The 26,353-nt window shown below is 36.4% G+C and overlaps 2 protein-coding genes across 3 annotated transcripts in view; one reads left to right on the forward strand and one right to left on the reverse strand.

Moving 5' to 3' along the window:
• FNIP1 (folliculin interacting protein 1) overlaps positions 1-26,353 on the forward strand; it is a 123,141-nt gene that overhangs the window by 38,829 nt on the left and 57,959 nt on the right. For both annotated transcript variants that reach the window (XM_069591603.1, XM_069591604.1), the window contains exons 2-3: positions 9,100-9,226; positions 22,978-23,112. In XM_069591603.1, coding sequence (XP_069447704.1) covers positions 9,100-9,226; positions 22,978-23,112 — 262 coding nt within the window. The remainder of the gene's footprint in view (positions 1-9,099; positions 9,227-22,977; positions 23,113-26,353) is intronic.
• LOC138441119 (coiled-coil domain-containing protein 179-like) lies at positions 16,996-17,310 on the reverse strand. Its single transcript, XM_069591622.1, has one exon. The coding sequence runs from the start codon at positions 17,277-17,279 to the stop codon at positions 17,076-17,078; it is 204 nt and encodes a 67-aa protein (XP_069447723.1). The 5' UTR covers positions 17,280-17,310; the 3' UTR covers positions 16,996-17,075.

Below are 26,353 nucleotides of genomic sequence, written 5' to 3' on the forward strand. Positions count from 1 at the left end.
AATAGTGAAGTTGAACATCTTTTCATCTGTATGTTTTTTAAAAATATTTTTTCCCTGTAAATTTATTTATTTTTATTTTTAATTTTATTGGAAAATAGTTGATTTTCAATGTCGTATAATTAATATTTTTAGGTGTACAGCAAAGTGATTCACATACATGTATATATATTCTTTTTCAGATTCTTTTCTTATCAGATTATCATAGAATATTGAGTAGAGTTCCCTGTGATATACAGTAGGTCCTTGTTGCTTATCTGTTTAGTAGTGTGTGTATGTTAATTCCAGGCTTCTGATTTCATTTCTCCACACCACATTTCCCCTTTGGTAACCATAAGTTCGTTTTCAATATATGTAAATTTGCTTCTATTTTGTAAATAGGTTCAGTTGTATCATTAAAAAAAATTAGATTCTGCATGTGGGTGATATGATATTTGTCTTTCTGTATCTCACTTGCTTCCCTTGGTGTTACAATTTCTAGGTTCATCCACACTGATGAGGCAATGTATGTCTTCCTTGAAGAAATGTCTGTTTAGGTTTTCTGTCCATTTGTTGATTGAGTTGTTTGGGTTTTGGTTATTCTAGATATTGAGATGATTGAGCTTGTGTAATTTGGATAATAATTCCTTGTCAGTTGCATCATTTGCAAGTATTTTTCTCTCAGTATGTAGGTTGTCTTTTTGTCTTGTTGATTGTCTCCTTCGCTGTACAAAAGCTTTTAAGTTTGATTAGGCTCCATTTGGGGCTTCCCCGGTGGTTCAGCTGGTAAAGAATCCGCCTGCGATGTGGGAGATCTGGGTTCGATCCCTGGGTTGGGAAGATCCCCTGAAGAAGGGAACGGCTACCTACTCCATTATTCTGGCCTGTAGAATTCCGTGGACTTGTATGGTCCATGGGGTTGCAAAGAGTCGGACATGACTGAGTGACTTTCACTAGGCTCCATTTGTTTATTTTCACTTTGATTTCTTTTGATTTGGAAGACTGATCTAAGAAAATTTTGCTACAGTTTGTGTCAAAGAATGTTTAGCTTTTGTTCTGTTCTAGTTTTATGGTGTTATGTCTTATATTTAGGTTTTAAACCATTTTGAGTTTATGTGTGTATATTGTATGGAGTACATGCAGGAGACCCGGGTTCGATCCCTGGGTCAGGAAGATCCCCTGGAGAAGGAAGTGGCAACCCACTCCAGTACTCTTGCCTGGAAAATCCCATGGACGGAGGAGCCTGGTAGGTTGCAATCCATGGGGTCGCAAAGAGTAGGACACGACTGAGCGATGACACACATGTGCTTAGTCCCTCAGTCATGTCTGACTCTTAATGACTCCGTGGACTGTAGCCCTCCAGGGTCCTTTGTTTGTGCGATTCTCCAGGCAAGAATACTGGAGTGGGTAGCCATTCCCTTCTCCAGGGGATCTTCCTGATCACTAGGAATTGAACCTGCATTGCAGGTGGATTCTTTACTGTCTGAACCACCAGGGAAGCCCCATATGGTATGAGGGAATGCTCTAATTTCATTGATTTACACATAGCTGTCCAGTTAGACTCTTTTCGCTGATTTCTTCCATTCAGTTTGGAAATACATTTAAGTATGTATCTTTTTTCTTTAGGTAGATACATACATACATACATAAATGCAAACAATAATATATATTTGTATATGTCTTTTTCCTTTAAGAGATAGCCTTTTGTGGCCTTACTTCTTCTACTTATCTGGGTGACCGTGGATCTTGGTTGCCCAAGATCATCTCAGGTGTCTTTTGTGCATTTAGGGCTCTCCTTTGCTTTCAAAATTTTACAGTTTAGATGGTCATTTGTATGGTCACATTATTTTTCTCTCTACCCCTTTTAAAGGGATAGTATATACTTCCGTATATACTTTCTGAATAGTATATACTTACCATCTCACTTTCTCATTTCTTTTTTCTAGTTGCTTTTGTGTAACTACCCTGACTCCAACTCTGCACCGAAATGGTTCTTGCAAGAGTTCCAAAGACCACCAAATTAGAAAATCCCATGCATGCGTGTAGTCTTTATAAATGTTTTGGCTTTTCTGCAGCCTTTGTCACTATGCCCTGTTCCTTTTTTCATCTTCATCTTCCTTGACTTTTGAAATAATATTTTACCATTGATTTTCTCTTTTCTCTTTTGTGGTCTGTGTTTACTGATCTTCCCTGATTACTCTCTGTCCTTCAGATATTACTGTGTTGTAAAATTCTAGCTTATTGATTCTTTGCTTTCTCTTTTCCGTTTTTAAAATTTATTTTACTGAAGTATAATTGATTTATAATGTTGTGTTGGTTTCTGGTGTATAGCAAAGTGATTCAGTTTACACACACACACACACACACACACACACACTTATGCAGGCATGCTTTTTCATATTCTTTCCCATTATCACTTATTACAGGATTTTGAATGTAGTTCCATGTAGGAACTTGTTGTTTATGTGTATCTTTTCTCTTTTCCATTAATATGTTCTCCCTGAATAATTTCACTACCAACTATGTATCAATAACTCCTCTATCTAGAACTCTAGTCTAAGCCTTTCACCTGAATTCCAGAGCATTTTTTTTTCATCAAAATATCAGAGGTGTTTCTTCTGTAGCATCTCATAGGCCCACTGAACTAAATCTGTAAACACCCTTATTCCAAACTTGCTTTCCCTCCTGTATTCTTTCTCTACTACTCTATTCATCAAATCTGAAACCTGAGAATCAGGCATCCTTTTTTCCTTTCCCCTCTTCCCCATATCCAGTCTCCAAGTCCTTTCTTGGTCTCCTAAATAACATCTGGCTCCCTCCCTTGCTGTCTTCAGTGCTATATTTGGTTCAGGTTAGAACATTATTCTTACCTTCACACCTTCCTCTCTAGTCAGTTCTCTAAGTTTTTGTAAATGTGATTTTCTAAAAGGCACAGATGATCTTACTGTCATTTTAACACACTGTTTACTCATTGTCTGAATGAAGTCCTTACGTGTTTGTGTGAAATAGTTCTGAGTTTTGATCTAGCGCCAGTCTGCCTTTCCAGCTTTTGTTACTTCACTGCACACTCCAGAGCGAGGGTCACTAAGAATTATAACCTATGATGTTTTCTTCTTGCAGGGAAGAGAATCCCTTCTTCTCAACTTGGAGCTCATACAGACTTTAAGTACTTCATCGATAGTAGAGAATAATGGTTATGATCATGGATTCCAGAGGCCTAGTGCCTGGAATCTAAACTGAACTTTGCCAATTACTGTGTATATTTAGCTCTGTTATTTGGGGCAGGCTATTTAATCTCTCTATGCCTTAGTTTTCTTGCCTGTAAAATAGGAATGAAGTTGTGAAGATGAATTGATGCTGTGAAGAGTAAATGAATTAACATGTGCAATGCCCTTAGGATAGTAACTGGTATACAGTAGATAATAACTGTTACCTATGATTTATTATCCATTGTGTATCGTTTACTGTTGTTCTTTAGTGAGTCTGTACCTGACCTTCCTATGCAGACCTCTTGTCTACATTATAATCTTGCCTCAGTTACAGACTGTGTTACAGTGATAAAATTATTTGCCTTCCTATTAGACTGTGAATCTTTCACAGTCATGTTTTTCTTTTCATACTTAATGAATGCTTTTAAGTCAGTGAATGAATGCACATAAATATTCCCAGGGCCTGGCATTGTGCTTCTGAGGATGGTAAATATTTAATCTCTGTTTTATTGAGATGTCTAAAATGTAAATAATATAAATACACTATGAAAAGTGAAAGTGTCAAGTCACTCAGTCATGTCTGACTCTGCAACTCCATGGACTATATAGCCCGCCAGGCTCCTCTGTCCATGGAATTCTCCAGGCAAGAATACTGGAGTGTAGGTGGCCAATCCCTTTTTCAGGGGATCTTCCTGACCGGGGATCGAACCTGAGTCTCCTGTATTGTAGACAGATTCTTTACTGTCTGAGCCACCAGGGAAGCGTGTGTGTGTGTGCGCGCGTGCGTGCGTGCGTGCGTGCAGGGGTTGAGGTCATTATGTGTGTGTGTGTGTGTGCGCGCGCGCGTGCGTGCGTGCGTGCAGGGGTTGAGGTCATTATTCCAGAAATGGGGCAAATGTGCCTGAATTGGTGATGTCATCCAACCATCTTATCCTCTGTCACCCTCTTCTCCCTCTGCCTTCAGTCTTTCCCAACATCAGGGTCTTTTCCAGTGAGTCAGCTGTTTAAATCAGGTGACCAAAGTATTGGAGCTTTAACTTCAGCATATACACTATATGTATCGTGGTTTTCCCCCATAATCCTCCTTTTTAAAGATTGAGGTACAGTTTATGTAAAAAGCACACATTTTAAGTGTATAATTTGATTAATTTTGAAAAATGCATCTGTTTAGCTACAACCCCAGTAAATACATAGAACATATCAGTCAGTCCAAAAACCTTTCTAGCCCATTCCCTTCCATCCTGCCGCTGGCCAAGCACTGCTCTGATTTCTGTCACCATAGAAATCTTTTTTTTTTTAACCTGGTCTATAACTACGTATAAATGGGATTACCAATATGTATGCTTCTGTGTCTTAAATTTTTTTCACCCAGCGTTGTTTCAGAGTTCATCTATGTTATGACTAGTAAGTAGTTCATTCCTTGTTATTTCTGCGCAGTATTTCAGTGTAAGAATGTACCACAGCTTGTTTATCCATTTTCACATCGATGGTCATTGTGGTGGTCCCAGTTTTTTTGCCATTAGGAATAAAGCTACAAAAACTTTTTCTTTGAACGTATGTTCTCATTTCTACTGGGTAAATATCTTTGAAAAGAATTGCTTGGTTATAGCGCCAGAATTTTTTCTAAAATGGTTATACCCTTTTATACTCATGCCAGCAGTGTGAAAGATTCCACATGCCTCATATTTTTACCAACGACAAATGTTACTGGTCTTTTGTGGAAGTGTTTTCATATGCATTTATCTGATAGTTAATCTTGTTAGCATCCTTTCCACGTGCTTTGTTCCTTCATCATTCATATACTCCTTATCTGAAATGCCCAAGCCTTTCACCCATTTTAAAATTGGACAAATGGTTCATCTTAACTGCTTTATGGGAGTTCTTTGTATAGGCTATTTACAAGTTCTTTGTCGTTTATATAGCAAATATTTTCTTCCAGTTCATGACTAGCCTTTCTAAAAAAAACTTTGCCTTTTAATGTGCTGGTTTTAAATTTTAATGAACTCCCTCCAATTTATTAAATTTTTTATGCATAATTTTTGTCACTTGCATAAGAATTCTTTGTACCCCTTGATTGTATAGATACTCTATGTTTCTAGAAGCTTTAGAATTTAAGCTTTTGTGTAGTCTTATTTTGAGTCAGTGGAGAACATTTTAAGTTACAAATGCTTAGGTAAGTTCAGGAGAAAGCATTCTTACTCTTTTTATTATTATTGAGATAAATTTCATGCACTGTAAAATTTACCTTTTAACCATGTACAATCCTGTGGGTTTTTTAGTATAGTCAAGCAGTTATCCAGCTATCATTGGCTATCAAATTCCAGAACATTTCATCACTCCACATGCTTATGAAGTCAGAGAGAGAAAGACAAATATTATATGATATAATTTATATATGGAATGTAAAAAATAAAATATACCACTGAATATAACAAAAAGAGACAAACTCACAGATACAGAGAACAATCTAGTGGTTACCAGTGGGGAAAGGAGAGGGGCAAGATGAAGAGCAGGGAGTTAAGAGGTACAGACTACTGCATATAAAGTAAGTGAGCTACAAGGGAATATTGTACAGCACAAGGAATCTTAAACTATAAATGGAGAATAACCTTTACAAAGTGTGAATCAGTATGTTGTACACTTGAAACTTGTAAAATATTGTAAATCAACTATACCTCAGTTAAAAAAAAGAACTCCTTATACATTGCAGTCATCTCCCTTCTCCCCTGGCATCCTTCCTGGGAAACCACTAATTTACTTTCTGCCACAGTGGATTTGACTATTCTGGACAAGTCAGAGGGAATAAATGGAATTTTATGGTGTATGGCCTTTTGTGTCTGGTTTCTTTCATTTGGCTTAATGTTTAGGGTCAGCCATATTGCAGCTTTTTATAGCCAAGTAATATTCCATTGTATAGGTATAACATTTTGTTTGTTCATTCATCAGTTGATAGGCATACCTTTAAACTTTCCAAAGGAAGTTTCTGTTTTATTTTTTTAGGTTGTGGAATATGATAGTTTAATCCATGTACTCACTGGAAGAATACAAATACTTAAATAAGAAAAGGAGCAAAGCGTTCTAACTTGTTTTTATTATTATTGAAGTAAGTTTTACCTACTGCAAAATGCATCCATTTAAAATGTGTAGTTCCAGCGTGCCGGCTCTCTAGCTGTGGAGGACAGGAGCACACCAGCTCAGTGGTTGTGGTGCAAGGGCTTAGTTGCTCCACAGCAAGTGGGATCTTATTTCCCTGACCAGGGATTGAACCCATGTCCCCTGATTGCAGATTATCTCAGTCTGATCCATATCCAAGCACATGAATGTGAATGATTGCTGGAGAAAATGACCCAACTGTGTAGTTTGTGACTGGTATATTTTCGTAGCCTTCAGTCTCAGGTAGACTTCCATAATTGCCAAGAAATCTTATGTTTCCCAGTCAGCACATTTTCTTTTGCTACAAAGACTGCTCTCTTTTGCTGTCTACTGTCCCCACATTTTACAACCTGTCCTTTATTTTCCTTCACCTGCTTTAGAAAGTATACAGGGCTTCTAGATGTGAACTCCCCCATTCTTACCCTCATATCTATGAATCTTCCTTTATCTGTGTCCATCTTTTCTTCTTGTCCTAGCGCTGTGATTATCCTTTCTTCGGAGGTAGTTCTTTTCATCTGTACTCTATATTCTATCCTCATCCACTTCCGTAGACACCTTACTTTGTCAGTCTGCCTCTCCCATCCACTTCACACTTGTCATCAATATGTAAACATGTTCACGTGTCCTTTTTAATAACAAAATAGCTGTCTTCTAGTTCATGATTCCTTTTCTTTTTCATTTTCTTTGACATTTGTCTTAAAATCTCTATTTTCTCTACCCTCATTCGGTCCTCAAATCTCTGCAGTCTGACCCCTGTACTTAGAAGTGTCTTTATCATGGTCACCAGTGACTTGTTTCTAAAACTAGTGGGTACTTTTTAGTAACAGCCATGATATTTCTTCTTCCTCTCTTAAGTGCTCCTCTGTCTTAGTTTCCTTGAGACTAACCTCCTGATTTTCTCTATCAGTCTGTCCTTTTATGGTTTCCTTTGCATAACATCAAAGCATAGTTCAATAAAAGCTGTTCAGCGGGATGCAAATCATTGTGATCTAAGGATGAATCCCTGGTTTAGTTTGATTGTCTGGGATAAGTTTTTCATCAATTCATAGACATTTGCTAAGGATTAAATAGAAGAAAACTAAAATTATATTTTCTGTCAAGATTGGGGTGAAGATGTTTTATGTTGCCGGTTATGGATTTTTTTTTTTAACATTCATTGACAGGGTTAGAGTTGCTGTTGTTGTTCAGTTGCTAGGTTGTGTCCGACTTTTTTGCGACCCCATGGACTGTAAGCCCATGGACAGGCTCCTCGGTCCATGGGGAATTTCTCAGGCAGGAATACTGGAGTGGGTTGCCATTTCCTTTTCTCGGGGATCTTCCTAACTCAGGGATTGAACCTGCATTGGCAGGCGAATTGTTTACCACTGAGCCACCAGGGAAGTACTAGGATTAGGGTTAAGATTCTCGTAAGGAAATGAAGGAATGTAATCAAAAGCCGTCACTGTGAGGAATTGAGCACTTGGCCTAACCAACAACAGGCGGCTCCTGGAAGGACAGTTCTCTTCTTTCTCAGCAGCTGTCCCGTAAGTTGTGGTGCATGCAGTTTACGAGATTAGTATCTCTGTCATACAGTTCATTGCTTCCTCTCTTTTCCTCTCATCTCACTCATTCCATTAGTTTTTTAAGTTGTGAAATGCAATGCCTGTATAAAAGTACACAGGACAAATGCAGTGGCATTTTTCTTTTTGGTACCGTATCTGTGTAAACATTATCCGGTCAAAAATAGAACATCATCAGTGCCCCAGTCCTCATGGTATGTCCCTTCCTGGTGAAATCTCACCACCCTCACCTAACTCTGAGCTATAACCACTCTCCAAGCTTTTGAAGCCATCATTTCTTTTGTTTTCCTGATAGTTTAAAAAACTAAATGTGCATTACTTGACAAAGCTTTACTTGATTTGAATCTTTCTATAAATGACAAAATACACTACTGTGTGTATGTGTGTAATTGTTTTAATTTCTTTTGCTCATGGTCTATCGGTGTTTTTGCCTGCAAGTGAGATTCATTCATTATGTTTGATGTGTAGCGTTTCATAGTATGAATATTTACCCATTCTGTTGGTAAGTATATGAATAGTTTGCAGTTTTCAACTATTATGAACAGTGCTGCTCTGAACATTCTTGTATAATGGCATACTTTTCTGGAATAGAATTGTTGGGTCAACTTCATTTTTACTAGATGTTGTCTAATTAGTGTATATATTTTAAAACCTATTCTTCAAAAAGATTATGCTGTTTTCACTCGTATCAAATATATATGAGGAATTTCTATCCCATTTGGATGTTCACCACCTTTTTACATGTTTTTGTTTTATAAGTAATTAGCTTTTGTTATTTAAACTGAAAACTGGATCTGTTTTTTTCATTTCCATATTTAAAAAAAGTAACAAAAGTATTTACAAATAAGGATTATTAATCTCATGCCATCTGAGTCCATGCCATGAAATAAGTATATATTTTCATTATAGTAAATGTTTTTACATATTTTTATTAGCTATATTTAGATTCATGTGGGATAACTATATTTTATATACACTGAATGATACTTGCCACAACTGTTCTTTCTTTTTAACCTAAAGTGCCATAGTTGTGTAAATTTTCAGCCCTAAACTAAATGGTAGTATTTTATATAAAGATCCTCTGTATTACCTTGAGCAGCAGTACTACAACTTAGGGTTTCATTATATAGGTTTTTATTTCCAGGTGTTTATGTGGAACATTTATTAAAGTAATTCTAATGAATCTTTATTTTTCTTTAAAGTTGGCCTTTGCCAGAATTTGATCCAAGCCAGATTCGACTGATTGTATATCAAGACTGTGAAAGACGAGGGAGAAATGTCTTGTTTGACTCCAGTGTTAAGAGAAAAAATGAGGACATATCAGTATCGGTGAGCATTGTTATTGGTTTGGTTCACGTTTAATGCCAAATATTCTAATTCAAGAAAGAGTGAGTCAGATTTCAATTATGGTACTTTTATCTGTCAGTATAAAACATCTTTAAGCATGTTATTAAAATTTAGAGCACTGATTTTGAGAATTTTTAAAGGAAAAAATATTTGCCTTATTTGCATTGATTGGTCTAGTACCAGAGAAAATTTTAGTTTGACATTGACTTATATACTTGTATTGTGAGGTATGACCAGAGCTACAGGGATTCTTAAAGAGGACCTGTATAAATCTCCCATCTTATATAGCTGTGGAAAGTGTGACCAGAGAGGTGACATTATTTGTTTGAAGGTACAAAGCAAGTTAAATCTTAGGCCCTAGTCCATCATATTTTCCCGTTCTATACAGCAGTAGCAAGAATGTTTATTCGGTTGACTTTGACTATCATATTTTGAAATATTTTATGACTAGTTTAGCAGGAGTACATGGCCATTCACTTAGTCATCCAAGTAAATGCAAGTGATGGCTGTCATTTTGCTACTGCTACTTCTGTTACCATTTCAGGCATAAGGACTCTCCATCTCCTGGATCTGTAATCTGGAAGTGGAAGCCTGGAACTGTCTTTTCTCTCCTCCCCTAAATTGACAATTTTCACTAACGTTTCAGTAAACAAACAACTCAAAGCAGAATACTTTGGGAAAGATTTTTCTACCAATAGAATTGACTTATAATAGACAAAGAGTTATTTTTTAATAGGCATACAGCTACTTGGGAGTTTGTACTTGAGGTTTTGTGTTCTTATAAAAATCTGATTTATTGCATGTGGTCTATTGTCTTATTTATAGTAACATCTTCATGGTCTATTTAAGTGGCATATAATAAGTACTTGGTAATTTTTGAGTTATTTTGATTGTCAGGTTTTATGATGTTCCTCTGATCAGTAACACATTTAGTTTTCTGGAGATTGTGCTTTGTTTAGATTTCTTAGCTGTTACCTGATTTTTTTTTTTCAGTCTGACAAATAAAATGGCAACATTTTCTTAAAGTATTATTTAGTTGTGCATATAAGTAAGTATCTACAAAGCATTAGGCACTTGGAGATCTATGTCTCTACCTCTCTTGTTGCCTGCAATTAGACATTCTTACAGAGGTAAAGATTGAACAAATAAATAATTCCAAAGGGAAATCAACCCTCTATACTCATTGGAAGGACTGATGCTGAAGCGCCAATATTTGGGTCATCTGATGAGAACAGCCGACTCACTGGAAAAGTCCCTGATGCTGGGAATGATTGAAGGCAAAAGGAGAAGAGAGCAGCAGAGAATGAGATGGTTGTATGGCATCACTGATGCAATGGACATGAACTTGGACAAACTGTGGGAGATGGTGAAGAATAGGGAGGCCTGGCGTGCTGTGTGGGGTCCTTGGCCATGGGTTCACCAAGGATTGGACACAACTGAGAGACTAAACGACAACAATAACAACAACTGTGAAAGAAACATACAGAATTCTTATGAAATTCCACAGGAAGGAACCTATTTCTTATCAGTTTGGGTGTAGGAGTATTAAGGAAGGTCTCAGTGAGGAAGTGACATTCAACGTGGGATCTGAAGAAATTAAAGGCATGGTATAGGAGATGAGTATTCCTTTTAGCAGAATCAGCAAATGCATTTTATAGAGTGACTTTAGGAGCTCAGTGAATTGAAGGATGTAAAACAAGACCAGTCTGGCTGGAATGATAGTAAAGTAGTATGTAACTTTGTTGAGAGATGAAATTGGAGCGAGGTAGAATAGGGCCTTATAGGTCTTTGAGTTAGAAGTTTAGATTATATCCTATGCAGAGGGAAACCATTGTAGGGATCTGGTTCATGTTCCAAAAACTCACTTTGATAGAGAGTCGAGAAATAGATTCACACATATGTGGTCAATTAACTTACAGCAAAGGAGCCAAGACCTATACAGTGGGATAGGATGGTCTCTTCAATAAATGATGCTGGAAAACTGGACAGCCACATGCAAAAAAATGAAACTAGATTGCTCTCTAATACTGTACACAAAAGCTAACTCAAAATGGGTTAAAGAGTTAAATATAAGACCTAAAACCATAAAACCCCTAGAATAAAACAAGCAGTAAACTCCTTGACATTGTCTTTGGTGTGATTTTTTTTTTTTGTATATGAGACTGATAACGAAGATGACAAAAGTAAAAATTAACAAATGAGACTACATCAAACTTAAATGCTTCCACACAGCAGAAACCATCAACAAAATGAAAAGGCAACGTACCAAATGGGAGAAAATATTTATAAATCATATCAGATAAGGGGTTAATATCAAATATATATGAAGAATTCATGTAACTCAGTAGCAGAAAACAAACAATGTAATTAAAAAGTGAGCTGAAGATCTGAATGGACAGTTTCCGAAGAAGGCATAGTGTTGACCAGCAGATACATGAAAAGGTGCTCAGCATCTAATAATCAGGGAAATACAAATGAAAACCACAGTGATGTATCATCTTGTCAGATGACTATTACCAAAAAGACAAGAAATGACAAATGTTGACGAGGGTGTGGAGAAAAGGGAACCCCTGTACACTATTTGTGGGCGTGGAAATTGGTGTAGCCACAATTGAAAACAATGAGGAGATCCCTTAGAAAATTGAAAATAGAACTGCCACGTGGTTCAGCAGTTCTGCTTCTGTATTTATCAGAAGAAAATAAGAACACTAACCTGAAAAGATACGTGCATTGCACTCTCATGTTTATTGCAGCATTATTTATAATAGCCAACATGGGTGAAGCTTAAGCACCCACTAATAGATGAATGAATGTAATTCAGCCAAAAAAAAAAGGAAGCCTTGCTCTTTTTGTTAACTTGGATAGACCTTGAGGCCATTATGCTAAGTGAAAGGAGTCAGACGCAGAAAGGCAATTCTGTATGATCTCACTTATAGGTAGAATGTAAAAAAAAAAAACAGATACAGAGAACAAATAGGTTGTTGCAAGAGACAGGGTGTGGGGAGTGGGGAAAATGAGTGAAGGGGCATCAAAATGTACAGATTTCCAGTTATTAAAAAAAATAAGTCATGGGGCTATACATGACATGTACATTGTGATCACTGTAGGTAATGACACTATAGTGTATATTTGAGAGTTGCTAAAATGTAAAAGGTCACATAACTGGAAAAATTTTCATAACTATGCATAATGATGGATGTTAACTAGACTTATATTTTTTAATTAATTTTAATTGGAGGCTAATTACTTTACAGTATTGTGGTGGTTTTTGCCATACATTGACATGAATCAGCCGCGGGGGTACATGTGTCCCCCCATCCTGAAGCCCCCTCCCACCTCCCTCCCCACCCCATCCCTCTGGGTTGTGTCAGTGCACAGGCTGTGAGTGCCCTGTTTCATGCATCAGACTTGGACTGGCAGTCTGTTTCACATATGGTAATGTACCTGTTTCAGTGCTGTTCTCTCGAATCTTCCCACCCTCGCCTTCTCCCACAGAGTCCGAAAGTCTGTTCTTTACACCTGTGTCTCTTTTGCTGCGTTGCATATAGGGTGGTCATTACCATCTTTTTAAATTTAAAAATATATATGCGTTAATATACTGGTGTTTTTCTTTCTGATTTACTTCACTCTATATAATAGGCTCCCATTTCATCCACCTCATTAGAACTGACTGCTTAGCCATGTGTGTATGTACCACAACTTTGTTATCCATTTGTCTTCTGATGGACATCTAGATTTCTTCCATGTCCTAGCTGTTGTAAACAGTGCTGTGATGAACACTGGGGTACATATGTCTCTTTCAGTTCTGGTTTCCTTGGTGTGTATGCCCAGCAGTGGGATTGCTGGGTCGTATGGCACTTCTTTTTCCATTTTTTTAAGGAATCTCCACATGTTCTCCATAGTGGCTGTGCTAGTTTGCATTCTCAACAACAGTGTAAGAGGGTTCACTTTTCTCTACACCCTCTCCAGCATGTATTGTTTGTAGACTTTTTGATAGCAGCCATTCTGACTGGCGTGAGATGGTCCCTCATTGTGGTTTTGATTTGCATTTCTCTGATAATGAGTGATGTTGAGCCTCTTCTCATGTACTTGTTGGCTATCTGTATGTCGTCTCTGGAGATATTAGCTAGACTTATTGTAGAGGTCTTTTCATAATGCATACAACCGCCGCATCATCATTATGCCATACATCTGAATGGAATGTGATTCTGTTCTCACTTATATGTCAGTTTTTAAAATATACTGAAAAACACCACCATGTTGGTTGTGGGAGGAATGAGGGAGAAGGAAGTGTTTGGTGAATTCAGCCAAAATGGTTGAATAGCTAAGTAGTGGGAGCCAAAGGCTTTGACTGTGTGGATCACAATACACTGTGGAAAATTCTGAAAGAGATGGAAATACCAGACCACCTGACCTGCCTGTTGAGAAACCTGTATGCAGGTCAGAAAGCAAGAGTTAGAACTGGACACGGAACAACAGAGTGGTTCCAAATAGGAAAAGGAGTACATCAAGGCTGTATATTGTCACCCTGCTTATTTAACTTCTATGCAGAGTACATCATGAGAAATGCTGGGCTGGAGGAAGCACAAGCTGGAATCAAGATTGCCAGGAGAAATATCAATAACCTCAGATGTGCAGATGACACCACCCTTATGGCAGAAAGTGAAGAAGAACTGAAGAATCTCTTGATGAAAGTGAAAGAGGAGAGTGAAAAAGTTGGCTTAAAGCTCAACATTCAGAAAACGAAGATCATGGCATCCGGTCCCATCACTTCATGGGAGATAGATGGGGAAACGGTGGAAATAGTAGCTGATTTTATTTTTCTGGGCTCCAAAATCACTGCAGATGGTGACTGCAGCCATGAAATTAAAAGACGCTTACTCCTTGGAAGGAAAGTTATGACCAACCTAGACAGCATATTAAAAAGCAGAGACATTAGTTTGTCAACAAAGGTCCGTCTAGTCAAGGCTATGGTTTTTCCAGTGGTCATGTATGGATGTGAGAGTTGGACTATAAAGAAAGCTGAGCACCAAAGAATTGATGCTTTTGAACTGTGGTGTTGGAGAAGACTCTTGAGAATCCCTTGAACTGCAAGGAAATCCAACCAGTCCATCCTAAAGGAGATCAGTCCTGGGTGTTCATTAGAAGGACTGATATTGAAGCTGAAACTCCAATACTTTGGCCACCTGATGTGAAGAGCTGACTCATTTGAAAAGACCCTGATGCTGGAAAAGATTGAGGGCAGAAGGAGAAGGGGGCGACAGAGGATGAGATGGTTGGATGGCATCACCTACTCAATGGACGTGGGTTTGGGTCGACTCCGGGAGTTGGTGATGGACAGGGAGGCCTGGCGTGCTGCAGTTCATGGGGTCGCAAAGAGTTGGACACAACTAAGTGACTGAACTGAACTGAGCTGAACTGAGATGCCTAAGAGTCAAAGTTGTAGCTGGTCAGGCAGACAGTTGAAATCTAAATCTAGCTGCAAATGTGATAAGCATGCCATCTTTGTATTTAGAATGCTAATAGTTCAGCAGAACTTGGCTAAGACTTGACAGGTTGACAATGATTGATTAATTAATACTCTTCATTATTTCTTTAGCAAATATTTATTGAAATTTTTTGTGTGCTTCTTGATGATGTTCCATTGAATTGCAGGATATGACCGACCTCTTTACTGTTTCTCTTGATTAATGCTATTCATTGTGTTTCTGTAGCATTCTTCCCTTCTGTTTTAAACATCGCTATGAATCTTCTTTTCATGGTGTTTCATGGTGTTTCTTGAACCCTTCCTGTCCACCTTTTCTGAGATGATGCTTCATTAGTCTGATTAGTCTTCTATCTCCTCTGTTGGTTAGCTCTTTTTCTTTCCCTGCAAGTCTTCACAAAGTCTCATTACCCAACACCAAATATATGATTATCCTTTTACTTTCTTGTATATATGACCTGTCTTTTTGTGTCTCTGTCTTTCTTTTTTTTTGTCCTTGTCAGTGTGTGTTTGTGTCTCTTAGTTTCTCTGCCTCACTGTCTCTCAGGCTCTCCTCAGTGTCTCATCTCAGTCTCTCCTTTGTATCTCTTTGTATCTCTTTAGTATCTCTTCTTGGTCTTATCTCTGAGTCTCTTAGTCTCTATGTTTCTCAGTCTGTCTACTGGCTCTAATCTCATACTATCCATTCAGTCTTCTGAAATTTTCTTATAAGCCTGCTTCTTCTTTTTGAACTTTTGTCTCATCAGTGACTGGAAATCAAACAGCCTTGAGTACTTGCAGTCTCATTTGTTTTATATATCCTCATCTTATGTGCTGTCAACCTAGATGAAGATCTACCCTGTTTCAGGTTTATTTTATCACAATTTTATGAATCCTTTCTGATTGTTCCAGGTATATATCTTTTCTCCTACATCAGAATTCTCATGGTCCTTTTTTATATTGATAGCCTTTCATAGACTTCTGTGTCATAGTTGTATTTGTTTTTAAATTGCAAAAAAAAGTAAAAAGTTTGTCTGTTATTCACTTTTGTTTCCTAAACTGTACCCTGCCTCACATGTGTTAATTATTCAGTACATATTTTTGATCAGCTTTAATTATAAGTTCAGTTCAGTCACTCAGTCGTGTCCAACTCTTTGAGACCCCATGAATCACAGCACGCCAGGCCTCCCCGAGTTGACTCGAACTCATGTGCATCAAGTCGGTGATGCCATCCAGCCATCTCATCCTCTGTCGTCCCCTTTTTGTCCTGCCCCCAATCCCTCCCAGCATCAGAGTCTTTTCCAATGAGTCAACTGTTCCCATGAGGTGGCCAAAGTATTGGAGTTTCAGCTTCAACATCAGTCTTCCCAGTGAACACCCAGAACTAGTCTCCTTTAGGATGGACTAGTTGGATCTCCTTGCAGTCCAAGGGACTCTCCAAGAGTCTTCTCCAACACCACAGTTCAAAAGCATCAATTCTTTGGTGCTCAGCTTTCTTCACAGTCCAACTCTCACATCCTCCGGACATGACCACTGGAAAAACCATAGCCTTGACTAGACGGACCTTTGTTGACAAAGTAATATCTCTGCTTTTTATTTTTTTTTATTTTTTTTTATTATTTTTTTTTTACAGATATGGTAATGATTTATTTACTAATACCTTAAATGAAAATTTTAATTATACTATAGCTTATTTGCAATATCAACATATGATACAGACATTAGTTATATTAAAACTCTTTCCTAGGTACAACTTATGAAGTATAAAATAAATAAGATACAGGGTTATAATGTACAGTGCATGGAAAACAGCCAATATTTTATAAGTACCTTTAAATGAAGTATAATCTTCAAAAATATTGAATCACTACATTGTGCACCTGAATCTAATATTGTTAGTCAACTACACCGCAATACGTCATACTTCAATAAAAAACAAACCAAAACAAAACTCTACTAGGACTTGTTTAAAGATTTTAAACATCTTATTTAAACACAAGTCATTATAAATATACAGCAGAGGAAATGTATTTTCCCCTATTATTAAAGTATAATGCTAAATCTCTAAATAAGTTGTAAATCCAGCTGCAAAAACGTAAGCATGAATACATCACTTACAAAGGCATATGCATATTATTATTTGTTGAAAAGAAACAATCTCAAATTACCAGAGAAAGTGGTAGTAAGATATCATATTTAATAAAATTCTAGACCCTGTAGCTTAGGTGTTAAATGGTTGCACTGTGTTTATTTTGCTGAACTGGAGGAGCACTGTCTTTATTTTTTCGAATGACATCAAATCACAAAATGCCACTTGATGTTAGAAATCTGTGGTCTGGCATGATTTCTTCCACACAGACTTCAACTTTATGTCCATAGGAGTCCTGGTTCTGGAACAGGCGCAGGCCTTGCAAACCGTTTATTAAATTTCCTCTTCTGTTTCCAAAGGTTTCTCATATGCTCAATACGTTTAGCTGTGGACTGCCTTTGAGTGACTTCTGCAGGATGCCGCCAGCTCGAGCTTTCGGGGTTGACTTGGACAGACTCGTCCTCCCTACAGCACAGGCACATGCTGCAGAGCCTTGCAGCGCCGCAGCGCCCACCGCCGGCCTATCTCTGCTTTTTAATATGCTATCTAGGTTGGTCATAACTGTCCTTCCAAAGAGTAAATGTCTTTTAATTTCATGGCTGCAGTCACCATCTGCAGTGATTTTGGAGCCCCCCCCCCAAAAAAAAAGGTCTGACACTATTTCCACTGTTTTCCCCATCTGTTTCCTATGAAGTGATAGGACCAGGTGCCATGATCTTCGTTTTCTGAATGTTGAGCTTTAAGCCAACTTTTCACTCTCCTCTTTCACTTTCATCAAGAGGCTTTTTAGCTCCTCTTCACTTTCTGCCATAAGGGTGGTGTCATCTGCATATCTGAGGTTATTGATATTTCTCCCGGCAATCTTGATTCCAGCTTGTGCTTTTTCCACCCCAGCGTTTCTCATGATGTACTCTGCATATAAGTTAAATAAGAAGGGTGACAATATACAGTCTTGATGTACTCTTTTTTCCTGTTTGGAACCAGTCTTTTGTTCCGTGTCCAGTTCTAACTGTTGCTTCCTGACCTGCAAGTAGGTTATAAGTTAGGAAGTTTATTCAAAATCCTATAAATACTTTCATGAAGATTTTATATATTCCTTTTGAACAACAGAGAGCATGTCCCGTCCCCCGCCCCCCCCCGATTGTGAGCTGATGGAATCATTAAGTTTTTTTTTCATCTACTGGGGAAAAAAGCATTAAATTATGAGTTCTGTATAGGCAAAGAGTGTGATGTAAATGCTAATTTTGAACTTTTTACACGACATTTGGGTCTGTGCGTAATGATGAGATAGTTTGGGCATCAGCAGCTTCCTGATTATTGTCTTAAAATGCTGAAATAAAATTTTATTAATGTATAGCTTTCTCAGAACATTTATTCATTCCAGCTCGGTTATATTCTGTGGCAAATGAGTCAGGTATTCAGTGGATTTAATCCAGAGAGTTCAAGTGTTTGTAAAAGTTTATTTTTATTTTTTTACATTTGATCCTCAGACCTTATTCATCATCTAGTTGAAATGTGAAATTTATTGAGATGTGGTTTCTTTGAACACTGATGTAGGCAGATGGATCAAGTGTGATTTGATCATATGCTGCTATCTTTATCCTGGACATTGTTTTTGTGTTAATAATCTAATGCTTTTTTATATACTGCCAGTGAAGTTGCATTGTAACCCATGTTTCAGCCTTCACATTCACAGGCTCATATTATCTTTGGAAAGGTGAATATAAATTTTAACATGTCAGAGTTTTGCACACTGAAATTCTGCAAGTGCCAATAGTAGAATCGTAATTGTGATTCCAGATTTAGAACATAGGATTTGGTTAGGTTATTGAATCTTCTTCAGTGTTGATATACAGAAATCAGTGAACTCAGTATATGCAAATAACTTCCAGTTGGAAGTATGAAGGAATCTAAGGCTCCATTTAAAACAGCAGTTTTTGAAAGTTCCTTTTCATAAACTTAACAAAATCTTTATGTTTAAAACTTTAAGTCTGCTGAAGTACATAAAAGCTTGAACAAATCAAAAGGCAAAATATGTTTCTCGGTAATGTACTTTTGGTTATAACGTTGTCTGTTCTAAGTTGCTTTTTAAAAAATGTATCTCAATAAAAATACCAACCATAACTATTAATATTATTGGTGGGTGGTCATTTCTGGAACTAGGCAGCAGATTCTAAAGTTCAAATGGAAAAAAAAATAGCAATAATAGGTTGGAAAACTGAAAAAGACGACTTGTAAGGTTGAGTTAATTCTATCAGATTTGAAAAATACATTATAAAGTCTCAATAATTAAAACAGTATTTTATTGGAGCATAAGTAGGCCAACAGACTAATGGAAATAAAAGATCAGATAGATTAAATCCGTGTAGGAATTTAGTATATGATAAAGACATCCTTGAATCAGTAGGGTAAAGATTAATAAATGGTATTGGGATAATTAGCCAGTTATAAGAGAAATCAACTTAGATTCATGTCTCAAGTGTATCAGACATTTAAATGTAAAAAATAAAATGAACATTATCAGGAAAACATGAGTTTCTATGTATCTGTGTAGTGGAAAACACCTTTTAACTATTATTCAAAATGCAGAAGCCATAAGGAAAAGGCTTGTAAATTTGACAACCTGATAGAAAAGGAAGTAACTTGGATGATGAACAAAACAGAGTAAAGGCAAACAAGCCAAAAAGGAAAAAGCCTACCATAAGGAAGATTAAAAGACAAATGATACCCTGGGAAAATACTTGTATGGGATATAAGATCAGCTGGTAATGTTTCTATATAACGAATTCCTGTAAATCAAGACGGGAACTGCTCAGTAGAAAACTGGAGTTCATGTACAGATGGCCTTCCATGTTCAATGAGATTCTTCCTCTTTGTCATAATAAAGGAAATGAAAAGAAAAACTGTATCGTGGTTTTAGTGCTTTTCTTTTAGATTGGGAAAAACCCAATTATTAAGTGACAGTACCTTGCTGTTAAAGTAAATGAAATGATATCCATGGAGGATAATCTGGCAGTATCTACCAAAATTTTATGTATTTATGTTTTGACCCAGCAGTTCCATTGGCAATGTCATTAACAGAATCCTGGTTAAATAAGCTATAGTATATTTCCACACTGGAATACTATGCAACTGTATTTAAAACAGAAAGAATGAGGAAGATTTCTAAGGACAGATGAAATGATTCTCTATGATATTAGTGGAAAATAAAGCAAGGGCAGAACTGAATCACTTTTTCTGAAAGAGAAGAGGAAAAAGAATATGCTTATATTTGAAAAAAGAATACTGGAAGAACAATAGTAAACCATTAAAACTGATTTTACTTACCAGCAGTGTACGGAGAGGGGAAAAGGGTAGTTAAAGACAGAGTGGGACCTAGATTCCTTTGTGTCAATGAAAATTCAGTTAACAGTCAAGAAGAAATAAAGAGAATTTTATTTGAGCCAAATTGGGGATTTTAACCTGGGAGACAGATTTTCAAAAATTTTGAGAATTGTTCCGCTGCTCAGCTCTTACACATTTTTGAGACAATCATGTATCATATTGGCAAGTTAAAATTATAAATAAACTTCATCAGAGATTTTTTTTAGAGTCAGGTATGAATGCATAGAATGAGCCTTTAGTCAGTGTGATCCCCTGTACAAGATGAGAAAGAAATAATAATCTTAAAAATTATAGTGCTGGCATCAGAAGAAAGGGACTGTTTTCTCAAAGGTTGATTGCATCCTCCTACCTTGAGGGAATCTGGTTAATGTATAATGCAGATACACATTGAACATTGGGAAAGGTATTCTGTATGTAAATTCTGACTTAGTTTCATTATCCTGTTGTAGAGAAGATAAGATATTGTGCATAGATATATACGTAACAGCGTGCTCTCTCTCTCTCTCACACACACACACACACACACCCACACCCACACCCACCCACCCCGCCCCCCACCCCTTTCTCCCATCAACTTCCCAGCTATACAGTATCTTTTCTCTTTCCTATTCTGAAGTTGTAATTTTTTTGAAACCAAACAGCAGCAACTTCATTGTATGATGGTCTAGTGAGGGGACATGGCATGGTAGACATTAACCTTCTAGCATCAGAAGTCATGCTTTAGTCTTGGAATTCCTGTATGTTTGTCCCTTTCTTGCCTCTAGCAAATTGCTTTTTGATTAAGAGACTGGACATACATAGTTACCTCAGCGTGGAATGTCTTTCTTGCCTTCTCATTCTTCTTTCAGTTTAACTCCAGTGCTTTTTTTGTAGTCCCAGTTTAAATGTCACTTCCTTCATCTGCCTAGATTAACTTAAGTTCTTTCTTGGAAAGTTTATATAAACATCGTTGCTCTTTAACATCTTCATCTGTAAAATGGGATTAGTATTAGTACCTACTTCATAGAATTGTGAGGAATAAAAGAGTAGATATATGTAAAACAGAATAATACCTAGAATAAATACTAGGTGCTATATGAGTTAGCAGTTACTATCATTATTGTTACTGTTATTAGACATATTTGAAATATATATTTAACTATACTAATTTGTCTGGCTGTTTGTTAAATGTCTCTTTTGCCTGTTAGATTTTTAGTTCTACAAGGAAAAGAACTGTTTTATTCACTTCTTTTGTCTAGTACTTGGTACACACAGTACTCTACTACTTTTGTATGTGTGCTAAGTCACTTTCAGTGGCGTCTGACTCTTTGTGACCCCATGGACTGTAGCCCACTAGGCTCCTCTGTCCATGGGATTCTCCAGGCAAGAATACTGGAATGGGTTGCCATTTCCTCCTCCAGGGGATCTTCCTGATGCAGGGATCAAACCCACATATCTTATGTCTTTTGCCTGGTAGGCAGATTCTTTACCTCTAGTGTCACCTGGGAAGCCCCCAAAAGTGAAAGTGTTAGTCACTGAGACTGTTCATGGGATTCTCTAGGCAAGAATACTGGAGTGGATTGCCATTCCCTTCCCTAAGGGATCTTCTTGACCCAGGGATTGAACTCAGGTTTCCTGTATTGCAGGCAGATGCTTTACCATCTGAGCCACCAGTTTTGTTGACTGATAAATGGTGGTTTGCAATAGTAGATAAGTTAGGCCAGCTGGGTTTGAAGAATGAACAATTGGTAAATGTGATTAACATTTCAGTTCTTTTAGGAGTATCAAGGACCTTGGTGGATTACAACTTTGGTAGTTATGAGTACTGACAGCTCTAGAACCTGTTGTGGAGGGATAGGAAAATAAGATGAATAAAGCAAAAAATTGAAATACATTCTTCTTCCATACTAGACAGTACAACCTTCTGGTCCTGACCTCAGCTCTTACTGAAAATATAACTGTCCAGTACGTGGATACATTCTTATTTCAAAAGTTTAGACTTACATATATATGTGTGTGCTCAGTCACTTGGTCATGTTTGTCTCTTTGCGTCCCCATGGACTGTAGCCCTCAGGTGTCTCTGTCCATGGGGTTTCCAAGGCAAGAACACTGGAGTGAGTTAACCATTTCCTTTTCTAGGAGATCTTCCCAACCCAGGGATCAATCCCATGTTTCCTGCATTGGCAGGCAGGTTCTTTACCACTGAACCAACAGAGAAGCCCACATCTATATATGTACATATGTTAAAATATGTCTCCTTTGCATTTCTCTTCAGATTCCTACATCTTCCAAATTTGTTTCCATAAAAATATGTTACTTATATTAGCTTATAATGGATATATTGTTATATTTAAATAAATTTATAAATACTTAAGTTTTCTCTTTTTATTTCCAATATGGGAAAATACTGGTAAATATATGTCACATAAACAAAACATGCCTTTGGGATTCTAAACAGTTTTTAAGAGCATGAAGAGGTTTTTGAGATCAAATAGTTTGAAAACTGCTGCAGTATATAATTAAGTCCCTAGCAGTGAGCATCGTGTAGACCATTATAATATAGAAAATTTCTCCTGGTTTAATAATTTTTATGAGAAAAATACAGTAAAAAAGAACTCCACAAATATTATCATAGTTATGAGGTAAAGAATAGAAAACTGTTCTGGAGAAAATACAGTAAAATGCAATTAACCATTATGATGTAGATATATTATTTTACATTATTTCATCCTTGGTTTTTCTAAAAATTTTTATACTATAATTTAATATGGTGGAAGATATGTTAAAATATGAACGGGAGTAATGTCTCCATTTCAGAAGCTCTGTAGCGACGCTCAAGTTAAAGTCTTTGGGAAATGCTGCCAGCTGAAACCTGGAGGAGACAGTTCTTCCTCTTTAGACAGTTCCCTGACTGCATCTTCAGATGTGAAAGACCAGTGTCCTAAGTATCAGGTAAGATCGCTGATGCCATTTATTTATTTATTCACAAGTATTTTTGAGTACCTACAATATGTTGTGTATCATCCTCGGGACTGAGGATATAACTGGGACTAGTCCTTACCCTTCTGGAGCTTGTAGTATAGCTGGAGAGACATATTAAATAAGTAAGTTTATGAACTTTGATAGGATAGGGGAAGTATAGAGAGCTTCAGGCACAGGTAGCCAGGGGTATTTGCTCCTCTTTATTTCCCATTTCATATTTTTTAGACCACCAGAATCATTCCTTACTTTATGTACTTTTAAATTATTGAAATATTAAGATAAATATAAAATAATAGAGTTCAGCTTTGGTATGAAATAAGTTTTCATTTTTGAAAATTAGTGTGGCTCTTCTTTTAAAATATAGAATTAACCAGCCAGTTGACTACATAGGAACTTCTGTATAAACTTACGATTTAGCGACTAAACAAGAACAAGTTGTTTTATTTCACATACGATCAAACTAAGCAAATGTCATCTAACGTGAATTTATTTGTGTCATTCAGGCTTACATGAATGAAACACAGGTATATTATATTTAGCAGTACTAAAATAGAATCCTGGATTTTTAAATTGTTTATAGTTAGGTAATTGTGTCTGGATAGAAACTAACCCTTATACAACATCAACATAAATGGCATATATGAAAGAGATTTGAGTCATAAAAATCCAGATATTACGAGGTACTACATAGTTCTCTCTGCTCTTTTCTGTTCTTCTTCCATCTTAGGTATGACACCGTAACAAGTTCTTAATAGTGCTGTGCTATGTTATATAGGATCATCATACTTACACCAGTTTGCAAGTTTTCTCATTTGATCAATTGTAGAAACTTTCCTTTCTTTCTAATGTTATGCAGTTAAATATGAGTATTAACAAATGGATCCAGATAGTAGAAACTCTGAAGCAGTGTGTGATTGTAATTCTCATTTTGCATTAAAAATTCCTAAAGTTTTTTAAGTACCGATTCCCAGGTCATATGTCCAGATGTTTTGAGAGTAGGTTCATGGTCTTGGAAATCCGCTTTTCTTTTTTTTTTTTTTTAAGCAAGAAGGCATTGAATTATTATAACATATAGTTCACTACACTTGATAAAATGTTATTTCAGGTAAGTAGAACATCATCTTTGATTTATAGGGTATTACAGATTACTGGATTCAGCAATGAGTACTTACAAAGAATTGACCTTTCAAATAAAAAAAACTTTCTAAAAAAATTATTTTCTTAATTATAACCTTAATTATAGATTATGACACATTAAAATATATAACACATCAGTGACAGTCATGATAACTATTTGGTATGTATTAGAACAGGTAGAGAGAACCTTTGATAGCAAGCTATTGATACCTGGTTTTATAAAATTTAGGTACCAGTTAGTTTTTACTGAATTTTGCCTCCTGAGGATTCTTTTCTACTTTTGTGTTAAAATGTATAAATGCTTTGATATTTAAATTTGTGTAGCTTGCTTAATATAAGAAATACTATTTTTAGTCAAAATAAAATGTATTAGATGCATTGTAACAGAAATGAGCTTGTAAGAGAAAATTCTTATTTCTCTCGTTATCCAGAAGCAATTTAGGTTGCCAAGAAAGATTGGCATTGTTGATCTTAAAAGAAAAACAAACCACTTCATCATTTAAACAATTATTCTACTCTTTCTAAACTGTTCTTAATTCCCAAACTTCTGTGCCTGGAAAAAAAATGTTGTCTTAACCAAATCCCAAGAATAGATGAGTTGCTTCTTTTAGTAACCTAGGTGTATAAAAGTGACTTTTTTTCCTTAAAAAATAACTTTGTGCCTTTATTAAAACAAAGTTAAGACTACAGCACTAAGAAAGAAAAAATGTCAATGAATGTATAGAAACAAATATAAAAAATAATATGTATAATGAAATGGATTGCTGTTTGAAGATGCTCTTAAGAAAGATGACAGAATGTAAATATACAGATTTTTGAACCCAAGGCAGGTAGTAACAAGCAAAAGAGTAAAAGAGAATCACATTATATTTATTCCCTGGCTTCCACTTGTAAAATCGTGGTCATCACTTTATTGTTATCTTCAGAAGAATCTTTTAGTTATTTTTAAAAACTCCTCTAATTTTTGATTTCCTGTGGTAGAATGGCTTAGTGAAATTTGTGCATGATCCTTATTTGCTATCTTAGTTATAGGTCCTCTTCCTTATCAGTTGTTATATTATATAATTGTATTGGTTAGTAATTGCATTGGGTCATCCAGTGAAACAGTGATTTTCTACATATGGCAAGTCTGGAGAGAGGCCATCTAGGCACGATAATGTATGGGCTTCAGGATGGCCTCAGAGACTGATGCTTGCTTATCTTTCTACTTAGAGCTAACAGGTACATACTTGTTGGCTTGTGGTCCTCTTATAGCATCTCTATCTACAGTGATTTCTATTTATATTCCATTGACCAGGACTGTGTTGGATGCATATAAATGGATAGTTCTGAAAGCTACCACTATAACCATTGGTTTAACTCTTTGAATATAGAGACCAACTCTAAACCTTCTGTCTGCATGGGAGGCTCTGAAATGCAATTTTTTTTCACTTGGGCACATTGCTTCCCTGAAACAAATTAGACTTCAGAAAATAAGAAATAAGATATTTGGTGGGTTGTTGGGTAACTAGTAGTATTTGTGATAGTATCTAAATAGTAACCAGTGCCTGAGTCAGTTTTTAGATTTTTTGATTCCTATGAGGACAATTAAAGAATAATTGAAAGAAATAATTTTAAAAACAGAATTCTTTATAAACAAGACGTTCTGATGTTTAAAGTAAATGTTTTTTAAAGAATGCAGAATATGTCCAAATTACCCTTTTTGTGATTGCCTGTTTTTGCATGGTAGGAATGATAAAATCTGTTCTGCATGTTCAGTGAATTCTACTTCTTATTATCTGTCGTGGAGAAACATTGCATATGCATAATATATGGTTAAGGATATTTGAGCATTATTTGTAGTAGCAAAAAACAGAAAGTGACTTAAATACCTGGCAGTATGTCAGTAAGGGGAACTGGCTTGGTAAACTGATATTTTCATATAGCAGAACACTATGCAGCTCTTAAAAAGACTCTGTGTGTAACAGTATGCTTAGATCTGTAAGACAGTGTAAAATGAAGAAAATTAAGCTGCAGAGCAGTATATATACAATGTCAAATAACTTAAAAAAAACATTGTGTAGAATAACTGCAG

The sequence above is a fragment of the Ovis canadensis genome, chromosome 5 (genome assembly GCF_042477335.2).
Source record: "Ovis canadensis isolate MfBH-ARS-UI-01 breed Bighorn chromosome 5, ARS-UI_OviCan_v2, whole genome shotgun sequence".
NCBI classification, from domain to species: Eukaryota; Metazoa; Chordata; class Mammalia; order Artiodactyla; family Bovidae; genus Ovis; species Ovis canadensis.